The 18,839-nt window shown below is 39.7% G+C and overlaps 1 protein-coding gene across 18 annotated transcripts in view; it reads left to right on the forward strand.

The window, feature by feature from the left end:
* The window catches only part of Nars2 (asparaginyl-tRNA synthetase 2 (mitochondrial)(putative)), a 113,920-nt gene that overhangs the window by 94,146 nt on the left and 935 nt on the right, over positions 1-18,839 (forward strand). For 7 of the 18 annotated variants that reach the window (XR_001785553.2, XM_006507817.4, XM_030242583.1 and 4 more), the window contains 3 exons: positions 12,464-12,561; positions 14,802-14,828; positions 17,585-18,512. Coding sequence is in view for 7 of the 18 variants with exons in the window: in XM_006507817.4 (XP_006507880.1) it covers positions 12,464-12,561; positions 14,802-14,828; positions 17,585-17,729 (270 nt within the window). In the remaining 11 variants the exon portion in view is untranslated. Of the gene's footprint in view, positions 1-12,463; positions 12,562-14,801; positions 14,890-17,584 lie in introns of all 18 variants that reach the window. The other 11 variants (XR_001785551.2, XR_001785548.2, XR_001785549.2 and 8 more) reach the window with 4 other exon arrangements.

Consider the following 18,839-nt stretch of genomic DNA (forward strand, 5'->3'; position numbering starts at 1 on the left):
CAGATTGGCCTTTGGGCATGTCTGTGGGCATTTCTTGATTGCTAATTGATATGGGCAGGTCCAGTCCACTGTACAGTACCATCTCTAGGCAAGGGATCCTAGGCTGTTTAAAAACTCTTATCTGGGGTGGGCTCAGTGGTTAAAAGCACTAGCTGCTCTTAGAGGACCCAGTTTCATTTCCCAGCACCCAAATGGCAGCTCACAACTGTCTGCAACTCCAGCCCCAGACCTCCATCAGCACCAGGTACACATGTAGGTAAAACACCCATACACATAAAAGTAAATAAATAAAAATTTTAACTTTAGAAAGAAGGCTAACGAAGGAGACAGAGTAGTAAAAGAACAAAGAAAAAGCAGGCTGAGCATAGGCTAGGGAGCAAGCCAGTAAGCAGCTTCCTGCATATTCCCCAGTAAAACAGAAGTGTTTCAATGCTATTTTCTCCAAGCAAGTGAAAGATAAGGACAGAGAGATATTTAACCTGTTTTTAAAACTTTGGGCTAGATTAATAGATAGAAGACTGGTTTTCAAAGTAGGGTGTTTGTTTATTTTCTTCCACCCATTTCAATAAAATGAAGATATACAGAAGTCGATAATAAAAAGCACACTAGATTGAAAGCTGGAGGTTGGAACTCTAACACTCTTACAGTGTATCTGTATGACCTTCTTCTACAAGGCTCTGCAGGCACAGAGCCTTAGTATCTCCCTCTTTACAGTCAGAAATTTGGTCTAGACCTCTGAAGTGCATCTCTAAGCCTCTGATTTCATGTAACCTGTTTTTATTTACTGGCATATATAAGAATAACACATAAGTTACAATGCATAAGTCTGTAATTTGAAGGCCTAATATAATGAATCTAAGGAAACATAGAAAATACCATGTGCTCTTGGGTACGGGACATTGATTAAAAACCCTGAATGTAAATGGAAAATAAGCAGCTATATGAATGGCTTCTTGGGGAATAGTCTTTCATAACTTCCAAATGTGACTAGGAAAAAGTAACAACCCAGCAGTTCTGAATGAGATAGATTAGGACCACCAGGTGGTGTTAGGGTTCTCAAACTCTTGTCAGTAGTATTTCTAATACTATGTTTTAGTATTACATCAGAAATGATGAGACATCGATGGCCATTCAGTGAAGTATACACTGCGTAATCTCTTAGACAGGCAACCAAGGGATAGCTAGTGAATTTCCCTAGCCTAGTGAACTATACTATGTCAAAGTAACTTGATCCTTCTTGAATCGACAGAAATAGTAAAGAAATTGTTAATTTTACTTAGTGATGACTAATGATTTTCCTGGCAATTTAGATCAAATAGAAGTATGTACTGCAGCCTATCTCTAATTGTTTTCAGGATCTTTGTAATGATATGTGTACCTTGGACTGTAGATCCCTACAATCAAGAGAGAAATGTGAAACTTTGACATGTGTGATAGATTTGTAAATTTTTATTGCTATTCTGTTTCTCTCTATTTCAATCTCCTCATTTCCTTATAGACAATGAGTTTAGTTAAAGCAGTAGACATAAAAGAGAATACAGATGTCTTCTGCCTTCAGGTAAAGTAGAACTGTAAAGGAAGCTGCACTGCAGGCTAGAGATATGACTCAGTGGTTAAGAACACTGACAGCTGTTCCAGAGGACCCAGGTTCAATTCCCATCTCCCACATGGCAGCTCACAACTGCCTATCACTCCAGTTCCAAGGGATCTGACACCCTCACACAGATACACATGCAGGCAAAATATCAGTGCACATAAAATAAGTCATTAAAAAAAGGAAGCTGCATTATTATGAAGAACAACAAAGAGAGTAGTTCAGAGTAATGGAGTGACTTACATCATCCCATTTAAATAACTAAACCCATCTTGCAGGAGTAGGACATATGTTGGTTAATTTCTCATTGCTGTGACAAATAGCAACTTGGAGAAGAGAGGGCTTGTGTTGCTTATACTTTCAGAAAACAGATTCTATAGAGGTGAAGGTATGACAGCAGGAGTGGGGGGCTGCTGCTCACCTTGCATCCGTAATCAGGAAGCAGAGAGTGAGGCTTCTCTTCAACAATGGCAGATGTGTTGGAGTGTTCATGCTGCTGTCTGCAGTTTTAAACCTGTCCACTCACTTTTCCCCCCAGACTCCACTGTCACATGTTTATATTCCACTTTGTGCTTTTTCTCCCTGTAGATCTAAGTAAGACCAGTGAGCAGTAGCCATATCACAGCCTGATTGCTGTGCTGTCTTGAAATTTCCTCTGCCAAAGATATTAATCCATTACTTTAAAATTCAGTTCTACATGGGTTCTCAGGACACAGGCAGAATGCAGTCATATGCCCTCCAGCCACTGCAGTTACTGATTGAGTCCTTGTTCCCCTGAAACCTCAGGACCTGGCCCACTACTGTTCCATGTTTCTGTCTGCATTCTCAAGAGAAATATAATAGAAGTCACTGGAGAAATGCGTTATACTTCTGTGAACTGACGACCCTCTACTGGGTATCTGCCTTCTTCCAGTTGCATCTGTGGATTAAATCTTTATTCAGACCCTAGGGGGGCAGAAATCATATTCAGCTATCATGGCACTACTGAGCGTTATGTGACAGGATATAGCAATGAGAATAAAAAATCAATCAAGAGGTAGTTAATGAATTTTCTTGGCTGAGACTAATAAACTGCATCACAATAGCTTGTACATCAGCCCAGCAGAGTGAAGAAGGCGATGTCAGCATGAGAGTCCCACAAAGGCAGCTTTCGGTGCAAGCATCCAAACTCCAGACCTCCGTGCTGTTTATACAGAGTTCAGAAAAGCAACTTCACCATGTGTGATCGTAGTCAAGAATAATGTAGTTCTTTGTGGGGGCACAGAAGGGCTCTTTGGAGTGTTACTCTTATTCTGCTTTTTGATCTAGATTGGTGACACAGTTTGCTCATTTTATAGAAGTTAATAGAATCATGCAATTTATTTGTATATTTTTATACATAATGTTATATTTTAAGTAATTTTGCTTCAATGGGGAATGCTGTCCTTTTATCACTGCAAATGGTGTGTGAAAGTCAGAAGAACTAACATTTATAAAAATGTTACTTATCTTTGCAAACTAAACTCTGTGACAATTTTAGAGGTTCCACTAAGATGGCTCAATTGTTAAAGGTATTTGCCACCAAGCCTGACAGGCTGAGTGGAAGGAAGAACAAACCACTCCTACTCACACACACACACACACACACACACACACACTCACTCACTCACTCACTCACTCACTCACACTATTCTAAAGAACTAGTGATGGTCTTTGAACTGAACTGGAAGGTAGAGGACTAAGGATGAGTCTCAGATGGTTCCCAGAAGTTGGATTTTTCGTTCTAAAGGAGGTGTTTACAGAAATCCAGAAATCCTTTCCTTTCTTCAAGAGGAAGATCTCAGGCAACTTGTATGTGTATGTACCTCTCAGCTGGTTCCTATTGGCTAGCTTGGAATTTAGAACTCCCGAAGGAAAAAAGAAGTGTGGTAATTACCTTGGCCCTGAGGAAGCATATTTCTGAGACAAGGTGAAAATTCCATTCCTTTGAAACCATTAGTATCTTTGATACCATTAATATCTTTGAAAGCTATAAAGCTCTGCCTGTTTAGCACAAGTAATGAGATTGATTCATGATTCATAAGACGTAACTAACGTCAGCCCCTTCTGTCTGCCAGTCCATCTGCATCTTCTAGCCGTGGCACCTGGAGGATATTTCCTCATTCTACCTTTTTCTCAGAGGCAACAGAAGAAAGAACATTAAGTTTTTTCCCTTTCTTGAAAGTAGCATAGAAGGGTTATACACCAAAGGCTTTTTTCCTCTTTAGCCTATTATTTTTCATCGAAAATTTAAGTTTTATTTGAGTATCCTGACTGGAATCAAAGAGTCAGAGTCAGAAGGGAACATCATAAATAGAAACCAGGGTTCACTCAGCTTGAACACCAAAATGAACTATTTCGAGACAGCTTGCTGCTGCAGCTGTGTAGCTTAAACAGAATCAAAACTCATATCCATGGAGGAAGATGGGCCAGGAAGCATTCTGAACCTAGAAGATGTATAGAATGAAACAGGTTTGTTTAAGCTGTGAGAGTTAACTGTGGCTTCTGGTACACAACCAGTATACAATTCACAGACCACATGAAGCTCAATAAGAAGGAAGAGCAAAGTGTGGGTGCATCAGTCCTTCTTAGAAGGAGAACAAAATACTCACAGGAGCAAATATGGAGATAAAGTGTAGAGCAGAGACTAAAGGAAAGTTCACTCAGAGACTGTCCCACCTTGGGATTCATCCCTTATACAGTCACCAAACCCAGACGCTATTGTGGATGCCAGGAATTGCATGCAGAAAGGAACTTGATATGGCTACATCCTGAGAGACCCTGCCAGAACCTTACAAATATAGAGGCGGATATTAGCAGCCAACCATTGGACTGAGTGTGGGGTCCCCAATAGAGGAGTTAGAGAAGGGGCTGAAGAAGTTGAAGGGGTTTGCAACCCTATAGGAAGAACAACAATATCAACCAACCAGATCCCTGAGAACTTCCAGGGACTAAGCCATCAACAAAGAAGTACACATGGCTCCAGCTGCATATGTAGCAGAGGATGGCCTTGTCATGTATCAGTGGGAGGAGAGGCCCTTGGTCCTATGAAGGCTCGGTAGATGCCCCAGTGTAGGGGAATTGAGGGCAGGTAGGTGGGTGAAGGAACACCCTCATAGAAGCAGGGGAAGGGAGGATATGATAGGTTGTTTCCGGGAGGGAGGGAAACAGGGAAAAGGGATAAAATCTGAAATGTAAATAAATCAAATATCCAATAAAAAAAAGAAAAAGAAAAAAGAAAATAAATGAGGTAACCCAGATCCAAAAGGACATGCATGACAGGAACCTAGCATAACTGTCTTCTGAGAGGCTTCACTCAGTAGCCGATGAAAAGAGATGCAGAGATTCACACCCAAACAGAAGATGGAGCTCGGGGAGTTTTACAGAAGAGTTGGGAGAAAGATTGAGGGACCCGAAGAGGACAGGGACTCCACAGGAAGACCAACAGAGTTAACTAACCTGGACCCTTGGGGACTCCCAGAGACTGAATCATCAGCCAAAAAGTGAGCGCTGGCTGGATCTAGTTCCTCTGAACATAAGTAGCAGATGAGCAGCTTGGTCTTCATGTGCATCCCAGAGCAACTAGAGCAGGGGCTGTCCCTGAGTCTTTGCCTGCCTGCCTATGGATCCTGCACACCTAAATGGACAGCCTTGTCTGGCCTCAGTAAGAGAGAATGTGCCTAGTCCAGCAGCAACTTGAGGGCAGGGGGAGAGTGTATAGTGGGAGGGCTGGGTGGGGGCCTCAGGAGGTTGATACCCAGAGAGGGGCTTCCCCTTCTAAGGGGAATGGGAGGAGGTCTTACTTGAGAGAGTACTGGGAGGAAAGGAAGGGCTGATGTTGGGTTGTAAAGTGAATAATAAATACATTTAATAAAAAGAAAACATTTCCAGGCTTCAGAGAAACACAGTGGAGATTCATACTTAAGGGACTCAAACTAGGTCATCTTTGAATTAAGACATTTTTTTTTCTGCAACTGACAAATTTTTAATAAGATGGTTAGCTCCGGTTTCTGATCCCAGAACTACCAGATCTACACCAGTGTTTTGTGTTCTGATCCTGTATTCTGTTCTCTCAGAATCTATTTTCTTCTTTAAAGTACAAATGATTGTTAATACAGAGGATATTTAAGAATTCAAGGTCATGGGCTGAATTTTTGCCTATGATTTGATAAATCCTAAGAAAAAGACTAACAGGGAACACTGAGGGTTCCTGTACCATTCATTTGTTGTTCAGTAGTCATAATGAAATTTAAAAGTAGAGATAAAGAAGTGTGCCACATATTTAAAAGATATAGATATTTTTCAGAGAGAATTTTCAAATTTTGCAGCTTCTGATGATATGCCGTAGCTCAGTGGTTCTCAGCCTTCCTCGTTCTGCGACCCTTTAATATAGGTTCTCCTTCATAACTGTGATTCTTCTATTGTTAGGAATTATGTCAATATCATAATGTAAATATCTGAGATGCAGGATATCTGATATGTAGCCCCTGTACCCACAGGCTGAGAACCATTGCTCTAGCTGGCTTAAATCATACTGCCACAATCTAGCTGTGTCCACAGCTGGGCACGCAACAGCTGACTGGGCAGATAAAAGGTGCTAACAGGCTAGTTTTAGAGTCACCTTTACAGGAGGCACATCGGAAATAGTAGTGAGGACTGTTAGTGGTCATTTGATATCAGTACTTTTGATAATGATTCTAAACTGTGATTATTTATGGTACTTTGTATTTTTCTTGTGGTCTGATGGGGGAAAATAAGAGAATAACTATTCTGTACTTCATTGTAATAGATAGTGAAGAACCTGTTGGAACAATACAAGAGAAAGAGCCCTGGTAGACGAGGAATGAGCGATGCAGTGGACTCTTGCTGTACATAAGTTTCTGCTTCTCCCTCAGTGTGTATTACACTTTCCCACCCTGTTGGCATGAGCTTTGTCATGGGAATTGTATTAGCTGAAGGATTATGAGCAGAAGTGACATTTTTTCACATATGCTTTTAACAGATTTCTATATTCTTTCTTACTGTCTGCTTCAAAACTTTTAAAAGAGACTTTTCTCTCAACTCCAGGGCAGTTTAAAAAGGCAAATTCATTGTAAACTAGTAGGTTTTTTTTACATTTATTTTTTATATATACACATATGTGCATAGCCAGATTCATTGTAAAATAGTAGTTCTTTTTACTATATATATGTATGTATATGTTATGAAACACATGTGCCATAGCACATATGTGGATGTCAAAGAGCACCTTAGTGAAATTAGTTCTTTCCTTCCACCATGTAGATTCTGGATCAAGCAGAGGTCGTTGTGCTTAGCAACAAGCACCTTTTACTTGGCAGCCCATAAACTGGGAATTTTTAGTTCAGATTGATATGCCTTCCTTTCTCTAGCTCCTTGAATGACATTTAGCAATGCCTGGAGACACTTAGGTTTGACACACAGGTTAGTAGTATATCTGACATCTCGTGGGTGGAAGCCACCCATGCTGTTAAGTACTTAGCACAATGGGCTTAGTGCAGTGGAGCGCATAGAGACCTTAAGTTCTACCCCCAGCACCGAAGGGAAAATAAAGTTCTACAATACATACTTCAGGCCCTAAAACTAAAATTATCTAGCCAAAGATGTTATTAATGCCAAGACTTGAAAAACCATGGAGTTTTATGATTATAGCCTACTTTTAGCCTATTCTAATATAGCCTCTGCCACCTCAATTTTGTAATAGTTAATGCAGAAGTAGTTGAACATAGGCAGTTAGCTATCCTTGTAATTAAGACAGGATTAGATAGTTTTTAAGTATGAATGAGTATAATGCATGATGTACATTTTAAAGGAGATTCAGGGAGCTAATGAGATGGCTCAGTGACTAAAAGTGCTTGCTGCACTTACAGAGAGCCCAGCTTCAGTTCCTAGCAGCCACATTGGGTGACTCACTGCCTGTAGCTCCAGAGGATTCTATGCTTTTTGACCCTGTGTGGGGATATGGGGGATACATATAAATAAGAGTAAAAAGCTAAAGGTGACTATTGAAAGTATTATATGTTCCAGATAAATAAAAACCACCCAGAATGCCTAAGGAGTGCTGTGGTCACATTTCAAAACTTCCAGTGAACTCACGTATCGAGAATCGACAAATGGGACCTCATAAAATTGCAAAGATTCTGTAAGGCAAAAGACACTGTCAATAAGACAAAAAGGCCACCAACAGATTGGGAAAGGATCTTTACCTATCCTAAATCAGATAGGGGACTAATATCAAATATATATAAAGAACTCAAGAAGGTGGACTCCAAATAACTCCATTTAAAAATGGGGCTCAGAGCTAAACAAAGAATTCTCACCTGAGGAATATCAAATGGCTGAGAAGCACCTGAAAAAATGTTCAACATCCTTAATCATCAGGGAAATGCAAATCAAAACAACTCTAAGATTCCACCTCACACCGGTCAGAATGGCTAAGATCAAAAATTCAGGTGACAGCAGATGCTGTCGAGAATGTGGAGAAAGAGGAACACTCTTCCACTGTTGGTGGGATTGCAAGTTTGTACAACCACTCTGGAAATCAGTCTGGTGGTTCCTCAGAAAATTGGACATAGTACTACCGGAGGATCCCGCAATACCTCTCCTAGGCATATATCCAGAAGATGTTCCAACCTGTAAGAAGAACACATGCTCCACTATGTTCATAGCAGCCTTATTTATAATAGCCAGAAGCTAGAAAGAACCCAGATGCCCCTCAACAGAGGAATGGATACAGAAAATGTGGTATATTTACACAATGGAGTACTACTCAACTATTAAAAAGAATGATTTTATGAAATTCCTAGGTAAATGGATGGACCTGGAGGGCATCATCTTGAGTGAGGTAACCCAATCACAAAAGAACTCACACAATATGTACTCACTGATAAGTGGATATTAGCCCAGAAACTTAGAATACCCAAGATATAAGATACAATTTGCAAAACACATGAAACTCAAGAAGAATGAAGACCAAAGTGTGGACACTTTGCCCCTTCTTAGAATTGGGAACAAAACACCCATGGAAGTAGTTACAGAGACAAAGTTTGGAGCTGAGACGAAAGGATGGACCATCTAGAGAATGCCACATCAGGGGATCCATCCCATAATCAGCTTCCAAACGCTGACACCATTGCATACACTAGCAAGATTTTGCTGAAAGGACTTTGATATAGCTGTCTCTTGTGAGACTATGCTGGACCCTAGCAAACACAGAAGTGGATGCTCACAGTCAGCTATTGGATGGATCACAGGGCCCCCAATGGAGGAGCTAGAGAAAGTACCCAAGGAGCTAAATGGATCTGCAACCCTATAGGTGGAACAACAATATGAACTAACCAGTACCCCCTGGAACTTGTGTCTCTAGCTGCATATGTATCTGAAGATGGCCTAGTCAGCCATCAGTGGAAAGAGAGGCCCATTGGTCGTGCAAACTTTATTTGCCTCAGTATAGGGGAACGCCGGGGCCAAGAAGTGGGTGTGGGAAGGTGGGGGAGTGGGTGGGGGAGCGTGTGGGGGACTTTTGGGATAGCATTGGAAATGTAACTGAAATAAATACCTAATAAAAAAATAAATAAAATTAAAAAAAAAGAAATAGGTGCTAAGGGGTTAAGAGAAGTTGTTATTGCAGAGGACACAAGTTCAATTCCCAGCACCCACCTGGCAGCTCACAGCCATCCATAACTTCAGTTCCAGAAGATCCATTGACCTCTTCTAACCTCTGCAGGCACCAGACATGCAGTGGTACATACATGCAAGCAAAACATTCAAATACATAAAATAATTTTAAAACAAATTAAAGTAAGTACCACTAGTAATTAAATACTATAAACTCAAGTAGCATACTGTCATTTTCCTCTATTAAAAGTTTTTTTTTTACTTTCTCTGACATGTGTAAGGTCTTTATTGTAAAAAGTAAGAAATTACAAGTAAAACTTTTAAATCTATATTCCTATAAGGGTGGAACCCCATTAACAATTTTATTATGTTTATAACAATCTTTTTTCCATTCCTAAAATGTATTTGAGTCTCTTGCTGATCACACTTGAATTTTTGTAACTGGAATTGATGCAATTTTAATGTCCTCCACGTTAATCTTTCTTGTGTCTTTGATTGTTCTGTAAGACCACTTGCTAAAGTTGTCATTGCTGACTCGGGATTTGCATATTGAAATCTCGGTTGTCTGTGGCCAACATGCTGACCTGGAACTGTTGTCTCAGGTGTGTGAGGGCATTGCCAGGTCAGTTCTCTTTCATGTTGCTTATGTCTTACTTTTCTATCAAGATAAGGAACTGAAAAAAAACAGGGATTTCATTGTTTCAATTTGTACTTCTTCAGTTAATTAACAATGATGGACTGGTAACTGTGACATAAAAAAATTAAGGAAGTGTTTCCACCTTTAGAATGTAACATAGCTATAGAGTAAATGCACAAGGCCCACATTCAATTCACCAGCAGGAAGAAAAAAAAGAGACTTGTTTCCTTAATCATGAAATAACAAAGTTGTACACATAATGTCCAACAAAGAGTTATATACTCTCAGAGAACTGAGTGCTTGCCAGGCATGCAGTACTCTCGCCATCCTCAACACTGAGTACAAGGGTAGTGGTACATAGCTGCATCCAGCCTCAAAGGGTAGAGACTACGTGTCAGGAGTCAAAGCCATCCTCAGTTGCAACTACATCATGAGTTCAGCAAGACCAAGTGAAACTGTCTGTCTGTCTGTCTGTCTGTCTGTGTCTTGCATTTGTGTATATTCAGGTTTGTATGTGGAGAGGTTGGGAGCAGGTGGTCATGTACTTGTGAACTGTGTGCATATAGAGGCCAGAGGTTGACACTGGGCATCCTCAGTCTCCCTCTCCCTCGTGTATATGAAGGCTTCAGTCATGGCTTCTGAAGCCACAGCTGCGGATGTCAGTAGTCTAACTAGTAAACTAGGACAGGGTCCTGTTTCCACCTTCTGAGTGCTGGGATTACAAGGTGTGTGTGCCACCACACCTGGCAAAAATTATGCTTTTAAACAATAAACTATGCAGCTGTTGAGACATTTAAAATATGTATAGTGATTTTATTAGCATGAGATTTTATTTCCTTAAAATATAAGGTGGGATAATTAGAATTTTACAAATGTAATTTGATCTCTAACATACTTTTTTTTATATGTATAAGAAAACTTAAAAACATGCTGAAGTCTAACTGTATCTGCCTACTGGTGATTTTAATAGTTCATAACTTTAATTTTATTTTATGATAAAGATATGAAAAAGAAAACGCGTTTTGATCGTTTTGTACTCATTTATTTATAGAATATTAGGATTTTGCACTTGGATATAGACAGTGGTTCTATTCTAATGTTGAGCTTATGACAGTAATTGAGTCCATGGTCTCAAAAGAAATTATTCATGCTAATTTGCTTAAGATGGAACCTTTTCATTTTGTTTAGTATTGTGGAAAATTTACAAAACTCAAAAAATATTACAAATAGATAATTGGTCAGGCATTGTGGTACATGCATTTGGAGCAGCATTTAGGAACTAGAAGCAGGTGAATGTCTGTGAGTTCTAGGCTAGCCTGGTCTATATAGCAAGTTCCAGGCAAGCCAGAGCTACACAGTATGACCCTGTCTCAAAACTATAAATATATAATTTATAATTAATGTCTCTTTACATTGTATATGCAGTACTCAGATGAGTTTTTATTGAAGACCCAAAGTGCACTTGTTTCTAGTTCATGTTGTCTTTCTTTGGAAACACTACAACTTCAGATCGTTTCCCCTCAAACAAGGACTATATTGTATGCCAGGTGTTATTTTATGAGCTTTATCAAGTCAAGTTTATGTGTGGCATGTTCTTCAGCTATTGCACATCTTTAATATTTATTTAGTAGTTCCCTTCAATGATATTCAAAGGGAAGAAACTAGTGCCACATACATACAAATATATGGTTTACCAGGCTGATATAGTCAAAGCAGCACCGGCAGGTCACCTAGTCCCAGCCCCTTGCCCTTTCCTGGTCTGGAATATAGAGAAGCCTTCCTGTGACTCTTTTGTCCCTAAACAGTACTTATTTTAGAGCCAGGCATAGTGATTTCTACCTGCTAGCACAGCACTTGGGAGGCAGAGATGAAATGATCACTGAAAGTTCAAAGCCAAATTTTGAGGTCAGTGTAATCTGCATAGCTAGTTCTGACAAGCCAGGTTATGGAGATTCCTTTTCAAAAAAATGGAGAGATGGCTCAGAGACAAACAGCACTTGTTGCTCTTACAGAAGACATGTGTTCAGTTCCCATGTGGATCCATGGTGGCTCACAATGATCCTGATAACCACTGGATGCAGCAGGCACATGGGGTGCACATATGTACACCTTGGTAAAGTACTCATTACACAGAAGATAAATCTAAAAGTTTGTTTTTAGATTTTTATTCCTCATAAATCTTATTGTGCACAAGTCTGCACTGCCTTCTTCACATGGGGCCTTTATTCCCATCCAAGTGCTGTTTGCCAGAACTCACTTAAGTCTTTCTCTTCGCTGCTGTTTCTCCTTGTTCTTGATGGTGGGTATTGCTTGCAGGACTTTCCTTGAATTTTTGATAATCACACAATGTAAGGGAGACGAGCTCTGCCCATAACTTACTGAATTATTATAATACTAGTTTAATATTGAAACAGAGAACATGGACAGTGGATGAGAGTCTAATAGTCAAACAGCTAAATTGTTTGTAAAAACAATTGTAAAGTTGTTTCAAGAAAATGTTCGATTTGCTTGAAAATCTGAGTGTCGTTGGAATCACCAGAAAGTACAGTGTTGTTCATGGTTGGTTGTTTCTTCTTTAGGTTGCTGCTGTAGATCTTCTGGTTCCTGGAGTTGGGGAGCTCTTTGGAGGTAGCCTCAGGGAGGAACGGTACCACGTCCTAGAGCAGCGACTAGCAAGGTCAGACCTCAAAGAAGTACACTTAAGTAATTGGGGTGGGGTCCTCAAAAGTGGTCCTTGCACAATAACACAAAGTGCTTGGTCTCCTCACACCTGACTGGCCTGGTGCTTGGGCTCCAAGTGATCAGCAAAGGTTGCTCTAACATCTGTGAGTATCTCCTTTTTGAAGACTGCATCTATTGGCAGGTGTAGTAGTTCATGCTTATAATCTCTGCAAGTGGCCGATATAAGAGAAAGAATTTCACAGGTTGCAAGCCAGCCTGAACTACAGTCAGACCCCCTCGATAGATAGATAGATAGATAGATAGATAGATAGATAGATAGATAGATAGATAGATAGATAGATGATAGATAGATAGATAGATAGATAGATAGATAGATAGATAGATAAGAAAAACAGCATGCTTGTGGGTCCAGCACCCAGAGCAGAAGCAGGAGGATCATTTTTATGTTTCAAGGTCATCCTGGTCTCCACATTGTGTTCCAGGTCAGACACAATTATATAAAATTTAAGACCCTGTCTTTAAAAAATATACAAGCAATATTCCCAGGCCCTTGAAAGCCTCCCCCTCATTTTTCTCTTTCTTGTGTCCTTTTTATGTCCTCAGTTTTATGACTGTCATGGTCCCACTGGGTCATAAGGACAGACTGAACTAAGAAGAGAGTAAAGATAGAAAAGTGCTAAGCTAGCATTTAGCAGTACATTTTCTTCAAGTTCTCTACTCTGCACAGTCCTGATTTAGCTGTTTGAATAACTTTGTTTTAATTTACTTTTTGAGATGTGGAAAATGAATCCGTAGATACATAAACCATTTTGGAGATAGAAAGTAGGGAGTCATTTCTACTGATTTGACTTTCACTGCTGTATATTCACAATCTGCCAGAAAACCAGAATGACTTCCAAAACTGGCCATGGTTATAAACCTTTGTTTTCTGATTTCCTCCTTCCCTGTACCAGGCGTCAAAACATTCTTTTCTCAAGTCTGTGTTAGTTAGTCCTTCTCTCCAATAATACTGGGTTTTGTCACTGGTGGGTGAGGGGGGTGGGGGGGCATTTTGAAAATATCTTGTTAAATTAGCCATTTTTTAAAGCCAGCTTTTCCTAATGGAGCCATGTTTGAAAGTTGATGCTTTTCCAAGATCCCAAGCTGTAAATGTCTTGAATAAGTTGGTGTCACAAATCCGGCCTTCTTGGCTATTTTACTCATCTTGGAGATGAGACTCCAAGAGGGTGTTGTGGAAAATTCCTTTATTGCTGCCTCCTTGCTGCCTCTCACGGTTAGACAGTCCTGGGGAAGGGGAGTTGTGGAACTAAAGTGAAGGTCAGAATCTCTAGATGAAAGAATTTTAACTTTCTCTAAAAGATAGATAGATAGATAGATAGATAGATAGATAGATAGATAGATAGATAGATAGATAGAAGCATAGTAAAAATCGCACATGGCAAGAAGCCTCATTTGTTGAAAGATTCATCTGCCCATTTTCTTCAGTTGCTTTCTTCCTCCAGGAAACCTTCCCTTCATGACATTAAATGCCTACCTAATACCTGATAATATCCAGTGTTTTTCTTCTCACTGAAGTAGATATGTTCCTCTGTCTCATGGAACTGTCTGTGGCTATTGCTCACATTTTCTGTACTTTATAGAACACCTCATGTTTTCTGTACTCTATTGAACATCAGTGGTCCTTGCCATTTCAGATAATAGTCCTAAATACCTTTTTAAAGGGCGGAAGTTAAGTTTAATGACCCCTAAGAGCTTAAAATGTTACTCCCATTTCTCTAGACAAGAGCCATATTGTAGTATTATTATGAAGGCAACCTCAGACTTGCACATTGTTGTAAATGTCATGGAATAAAAGTCGTGTCCAGGTGTTTGCTGTCTGTGTGTGCCTCCAGGTGCCTCGACTAGTACTGACTGCCTGACTTCCTTCCTGGTCAGCAAGCTCATGTCACATCAGTCCCTTCAAATCTTATGTTCATCTACAGCATTTATTACCTACACCATTTGTCTCATAATACCTCATTGTTTACTGTTAGCATTGATTACCTTATTAATAGAGAGTCTTCTCTCTGAAAACAACCTCCTCCGTCCTGCTGCATTGATTGGCGGGCACAGGCTTCATTCACTATGTCCATTTCCTTACAAAGGGCCCTGCATATATACCCCAGAATAAATGGTTGGTGGTTGATTAATGTTTGATTGCTTTTGACACAGTTTTTCTTTATTTTCTGTCCACAGATCAGGACTTACGAAAGCCTACCAGTGGTAAGGATGTGGCCTATTCTGAGTCCCTGCAAAGGATTGTTACTTGTGCTTCCATTCCCCTGTAAGCAGTGCTGAGAACTGAACATGAGGTTCAGAAAGCTGTCTGTGAACAACAGTAAAAATGATGGGTGCCATTTAGTTACTGCTTCTGATGTATCAGAATAATGCTCACCGTTTTTTGTTACTTCATGTAATCATCACAACCCTTAGAGAGGTAGATAGTGCTGTCATCCATTTATCACCCCTCCCTCCCCCCAGACAAGAGGCCTTGGCACGTGAGCTGAGTATTGTAGTTAAGATGGAGCCGAGAACCCCGTAAACCAAAATCTTCCTATGCTTTTGTTCATTTACTGCAACAGGGTCTTACTGCATAGGGCAGCTGAAGCTTGAGCTCTCGTTCATTATGCTGCAGTGGCCTAGGTTTGACATTGAGAGCTTAGATTTAGTGACGCCTTAGGTATCCAAGAGCTGCTTAAGAACAACCACCTGCACGGTCACACTCCCTTCCGCAGTTGTTCTCCTTGGGGTTTTTTGTTTTTGTTTTGTTTTTTCAAGACTCATCAAACATAGACAAATAATTCACATGTCTACATAGTGCTGTTTTAGGATCTTACTAAAATGTCAGCAATATCATTAACCACTTTGTTGTTCTTAGGGCAAGGAAAGACAGATTATACTCTTGCCTTTCGGTAAGGAAGGAGATAGGTTTCAGAGTTTCAAAAATCAGTTAATGGTTTTTGATTGCCTGGTAGTTGTCAGCAATATTGCTAATAATCTTGCTCTCTTTTAATTTTTTGTTTTTCATGATTATAAAATGAAGTGATAAATCTGCTGCAGAGTTATGGTAGAAATGGAAAAGTGCAGACATTGTATTCACACAAAGTAGAAGCAGTTCAGTAAACACTAGTTTTTAATCCCCTTTTAAGCTTTGCTATTTAGTAGGTAAATCTATTGAGCCAATTATACTGTTTGTACTACTCAGATTCTATTAGTTAATATTCACAGTGTCTTAAAACTTATTTAAACAACAACAAAACTTATTATATATTGGTTAAATAAGTATAATATCTATTAATCATGTCTATACTATTTTTTGAAAATATTTTAACTGTGTTTTGGGGTAAGAAGAAGACTCACATGCCATAACTAGTGTGTGGAGGTCAGAGTACAGCACTTCAGAGTAAGTTTCTCTCTCTCTGCCCCTTAGGTCCCAGGCTAGAACTCAGGACAGCAGGCTTAGCTACGTTTGCTCTTACCAACTGAGCCATCTTTCTAGCTCCTATACTATTTTTCTAACTGAAGGCTTCACACTTTAACTATAAATAATTCTGACTTGACTTCACTTCCTCTTATGTGGTGCTCATAGTATGTTAAAGGTGAAAGGAACTTGAGAACGCTTTGCATCCATGAGCTCTATGAAAGTTCCTCTGTACTTTGAGAAGCCAGGTGTCTGGGAGCACACTCACTTCCTATTTCTTCTTGTCATATGCAAATAAAATTAGTAACCAGTTCCATATATTCCTTGGCATTTTTTCTATATCTGCTTGCCCAAAAATCAATCTGTCAAAAAATACAGATGTGAAGCATGGCATGGTAATAAACTGTGGTCTAGCACTCAGAAGTCCAAGGCAGAGGACCTCGGGAAGTTTGAGGCCAGCCTGGTCTACATAATGAGTGCCAGCTGACTGGGATAACATATAATGACACCTATTCAAAAAAAAAAATCCACTTTTTAAATTAAAAGTAGATTTTTGTTTTCTATATCAAAACGAAGTCAGGCAAAACTTAGTAAGCCAACTTCCTGCCAACTCAGCTTATGACATTCATGTCAGTGTTTTGGCATCAGTCACGAGAAATTTAGAGACGTGAAACCCATTTCTGAACCACTGCAGCCAACGTGGGCCCTGCAGGTTTCGACAGCTGGTTTGCTGTACCTTCACCTCAGATTGTCAGTGAGTCGAAGTGTGTTTGTCCCATGCCTTGTAAACCTGCGGTGAATTCAGCCATCGAAACTGCACTTAACTGACTGTGCTTACGCCATCATTCCCTTAGCTCTTCATAATCAGAAGTGTTCTAATAACCTCTGTCATATTGACCTCACTTGGATACAGCTCATCCAATTGCTATTTGTTTTTTATGTTAGAATCTTTTCCCTAACGTGTGAATGGACCACTAGTGTGAATATACTAGAACTGAAGAGCCAAATGGCTACTCGTGGTGCTTTTAAGTCTTACTATGGAGCTGATTTACAAAGTGTTTGAGAAATTATGAATTTGTTTTATTTCATGAATATACAAGGATTTTCAAGCTAGGAACAGTGAGATGGCTCAGTGGGTAAAGGGACTTGCCACCAAACCTGACAATTTTAGTTTGATTCCTAGGCCACTATGTTGGAAGGAGAGATAGGACTCTTAAGGTTGTCCTTTGACTCTTTGTGGGCTGTCCTTTATCTTTACTCCCCAGATGACTTTATTCCATGCTAGTTTGTAGGAATCTGAGTTTCAGTCATAGCTGTATCATTTTTTAACTCTGAAGACTTAAGTGGGAACAGAACATGCATGATAAGCAGTGGAGGTGATCTCCCATTCCAGAAAAGGATGATCACTACCCTGATCATGATCGCTATGGAATGAAAAGATAGATCTACTCAGCCCCAGAGACAAAAAACAAACGGCTGTAAAATATGTATAAAATACAAAACTCCCATCAACACATTTGACTGAATTTACAAGTAATGACTCTGTCTTTAAAAACAGGTACCTGGATCTTCGCAAGTTTGGATCTGTGCCCCATGGAGGCTTCGGGATGGGATTTGAACGCTACTTACAGTGCATCCTAGGAGTTGACAATATCAAAGATGTTATCCCTTTTCCAAGGTTTACTCATTCGTGTCTTTTGTAGCTGAAAGACTGTTTAATGGAAAGTGCTCCATCACCTCATCTACACATGAGTATGTGTAGAAAAGACTGGGTGTTTGCAGTCTGGAAATGTGGATTTCAGTGCACAATTCTTGTGCTTTGAGATGTACTATATGAAAAATAGAAATGGTCTTGATCATCTTAAGTCAAAGGCTTTTCATGGACAGATAAACTCCCCCAAGGAGAAATACTAAGAGCAAGTGGACTTTCAAATCTGTTACCTCAATTAGGACTGGGCATGTTGTCCAGCTAGTGGAGAAGCCGGTTCAGGAGAGTAACTTGAGCCCGGATAACATCTCAAGAAAGAGGAAAGGAAGATATGGAAGTGTAGGATCTCAGCGTTCCTCAGGGACTCTGACTTGATAGCCATGTCTCACCCTGCTTTGCCTTTCATTGGTAGCTCATTTCCCCTTGTTGTTTGTTTTTTAACAACTAGTGACTAAAAATAAGGTGATGTTGACCCTTTTCTTCCTTGCCATTTAAACTTACATGACACCAATCTTATTCTCTGTGCTTTACTCAACTTTATAGAAGAAAATATTCCTTTTCAGAGTCTAAATTGACTAATGAAGTGGCTATTCTGAATTGAACCATTCATCATTGGGTGGTGAAAAAAAATCACATTTAATAACTGTTGATCTTTAGTTTTAAAAGTTAAAGAGCTAAAATTAACCATTTAAACTTGTCAATCATTGTTCTAGTTCATTTATATTAGATGTTTGTAAATATTCTAATAGTCATTAAAATTCTTTTAAGTTAAAACCTATGAAAGAAGTTATTTTTAAATTCCTCTTGATCCTTTCCCAGTGGAATTTGGAAGAAAGGTATCTTTAATGGAAGGTGGTGTTGGAAATGTGGCCAAACCTACGCAATGGGTAATTTTAGAATATGGTGTGGCCTGATAGAATGTGACCAGTGCCCCTTAGAGTGCTCAAGACCTGACATTCCAGCACCTTGGACAAAAGCAATTACTTTGTATAAACTAAAACATCATTTCCACAGAGGTCTTACAGCGCCGGGACACGCCTGTATTTGCGTGTGTATTTAAAACCACACTTGAACTAGAAATGCAGTTCAGAGGTAAGAGCATTTG

This window comes from Mus musculus, chromosome 7 (genome assembly GCF_000001635.26).
Source record: "Mus musculus strain C57BL/6J chromosome 7, GRCm38.p6 C57BL/6J".
NCBI lineage: Eukaryota > Metazoa > Chordata > Mammalia > Rodentia > Muridae > Mus > Mus musculus.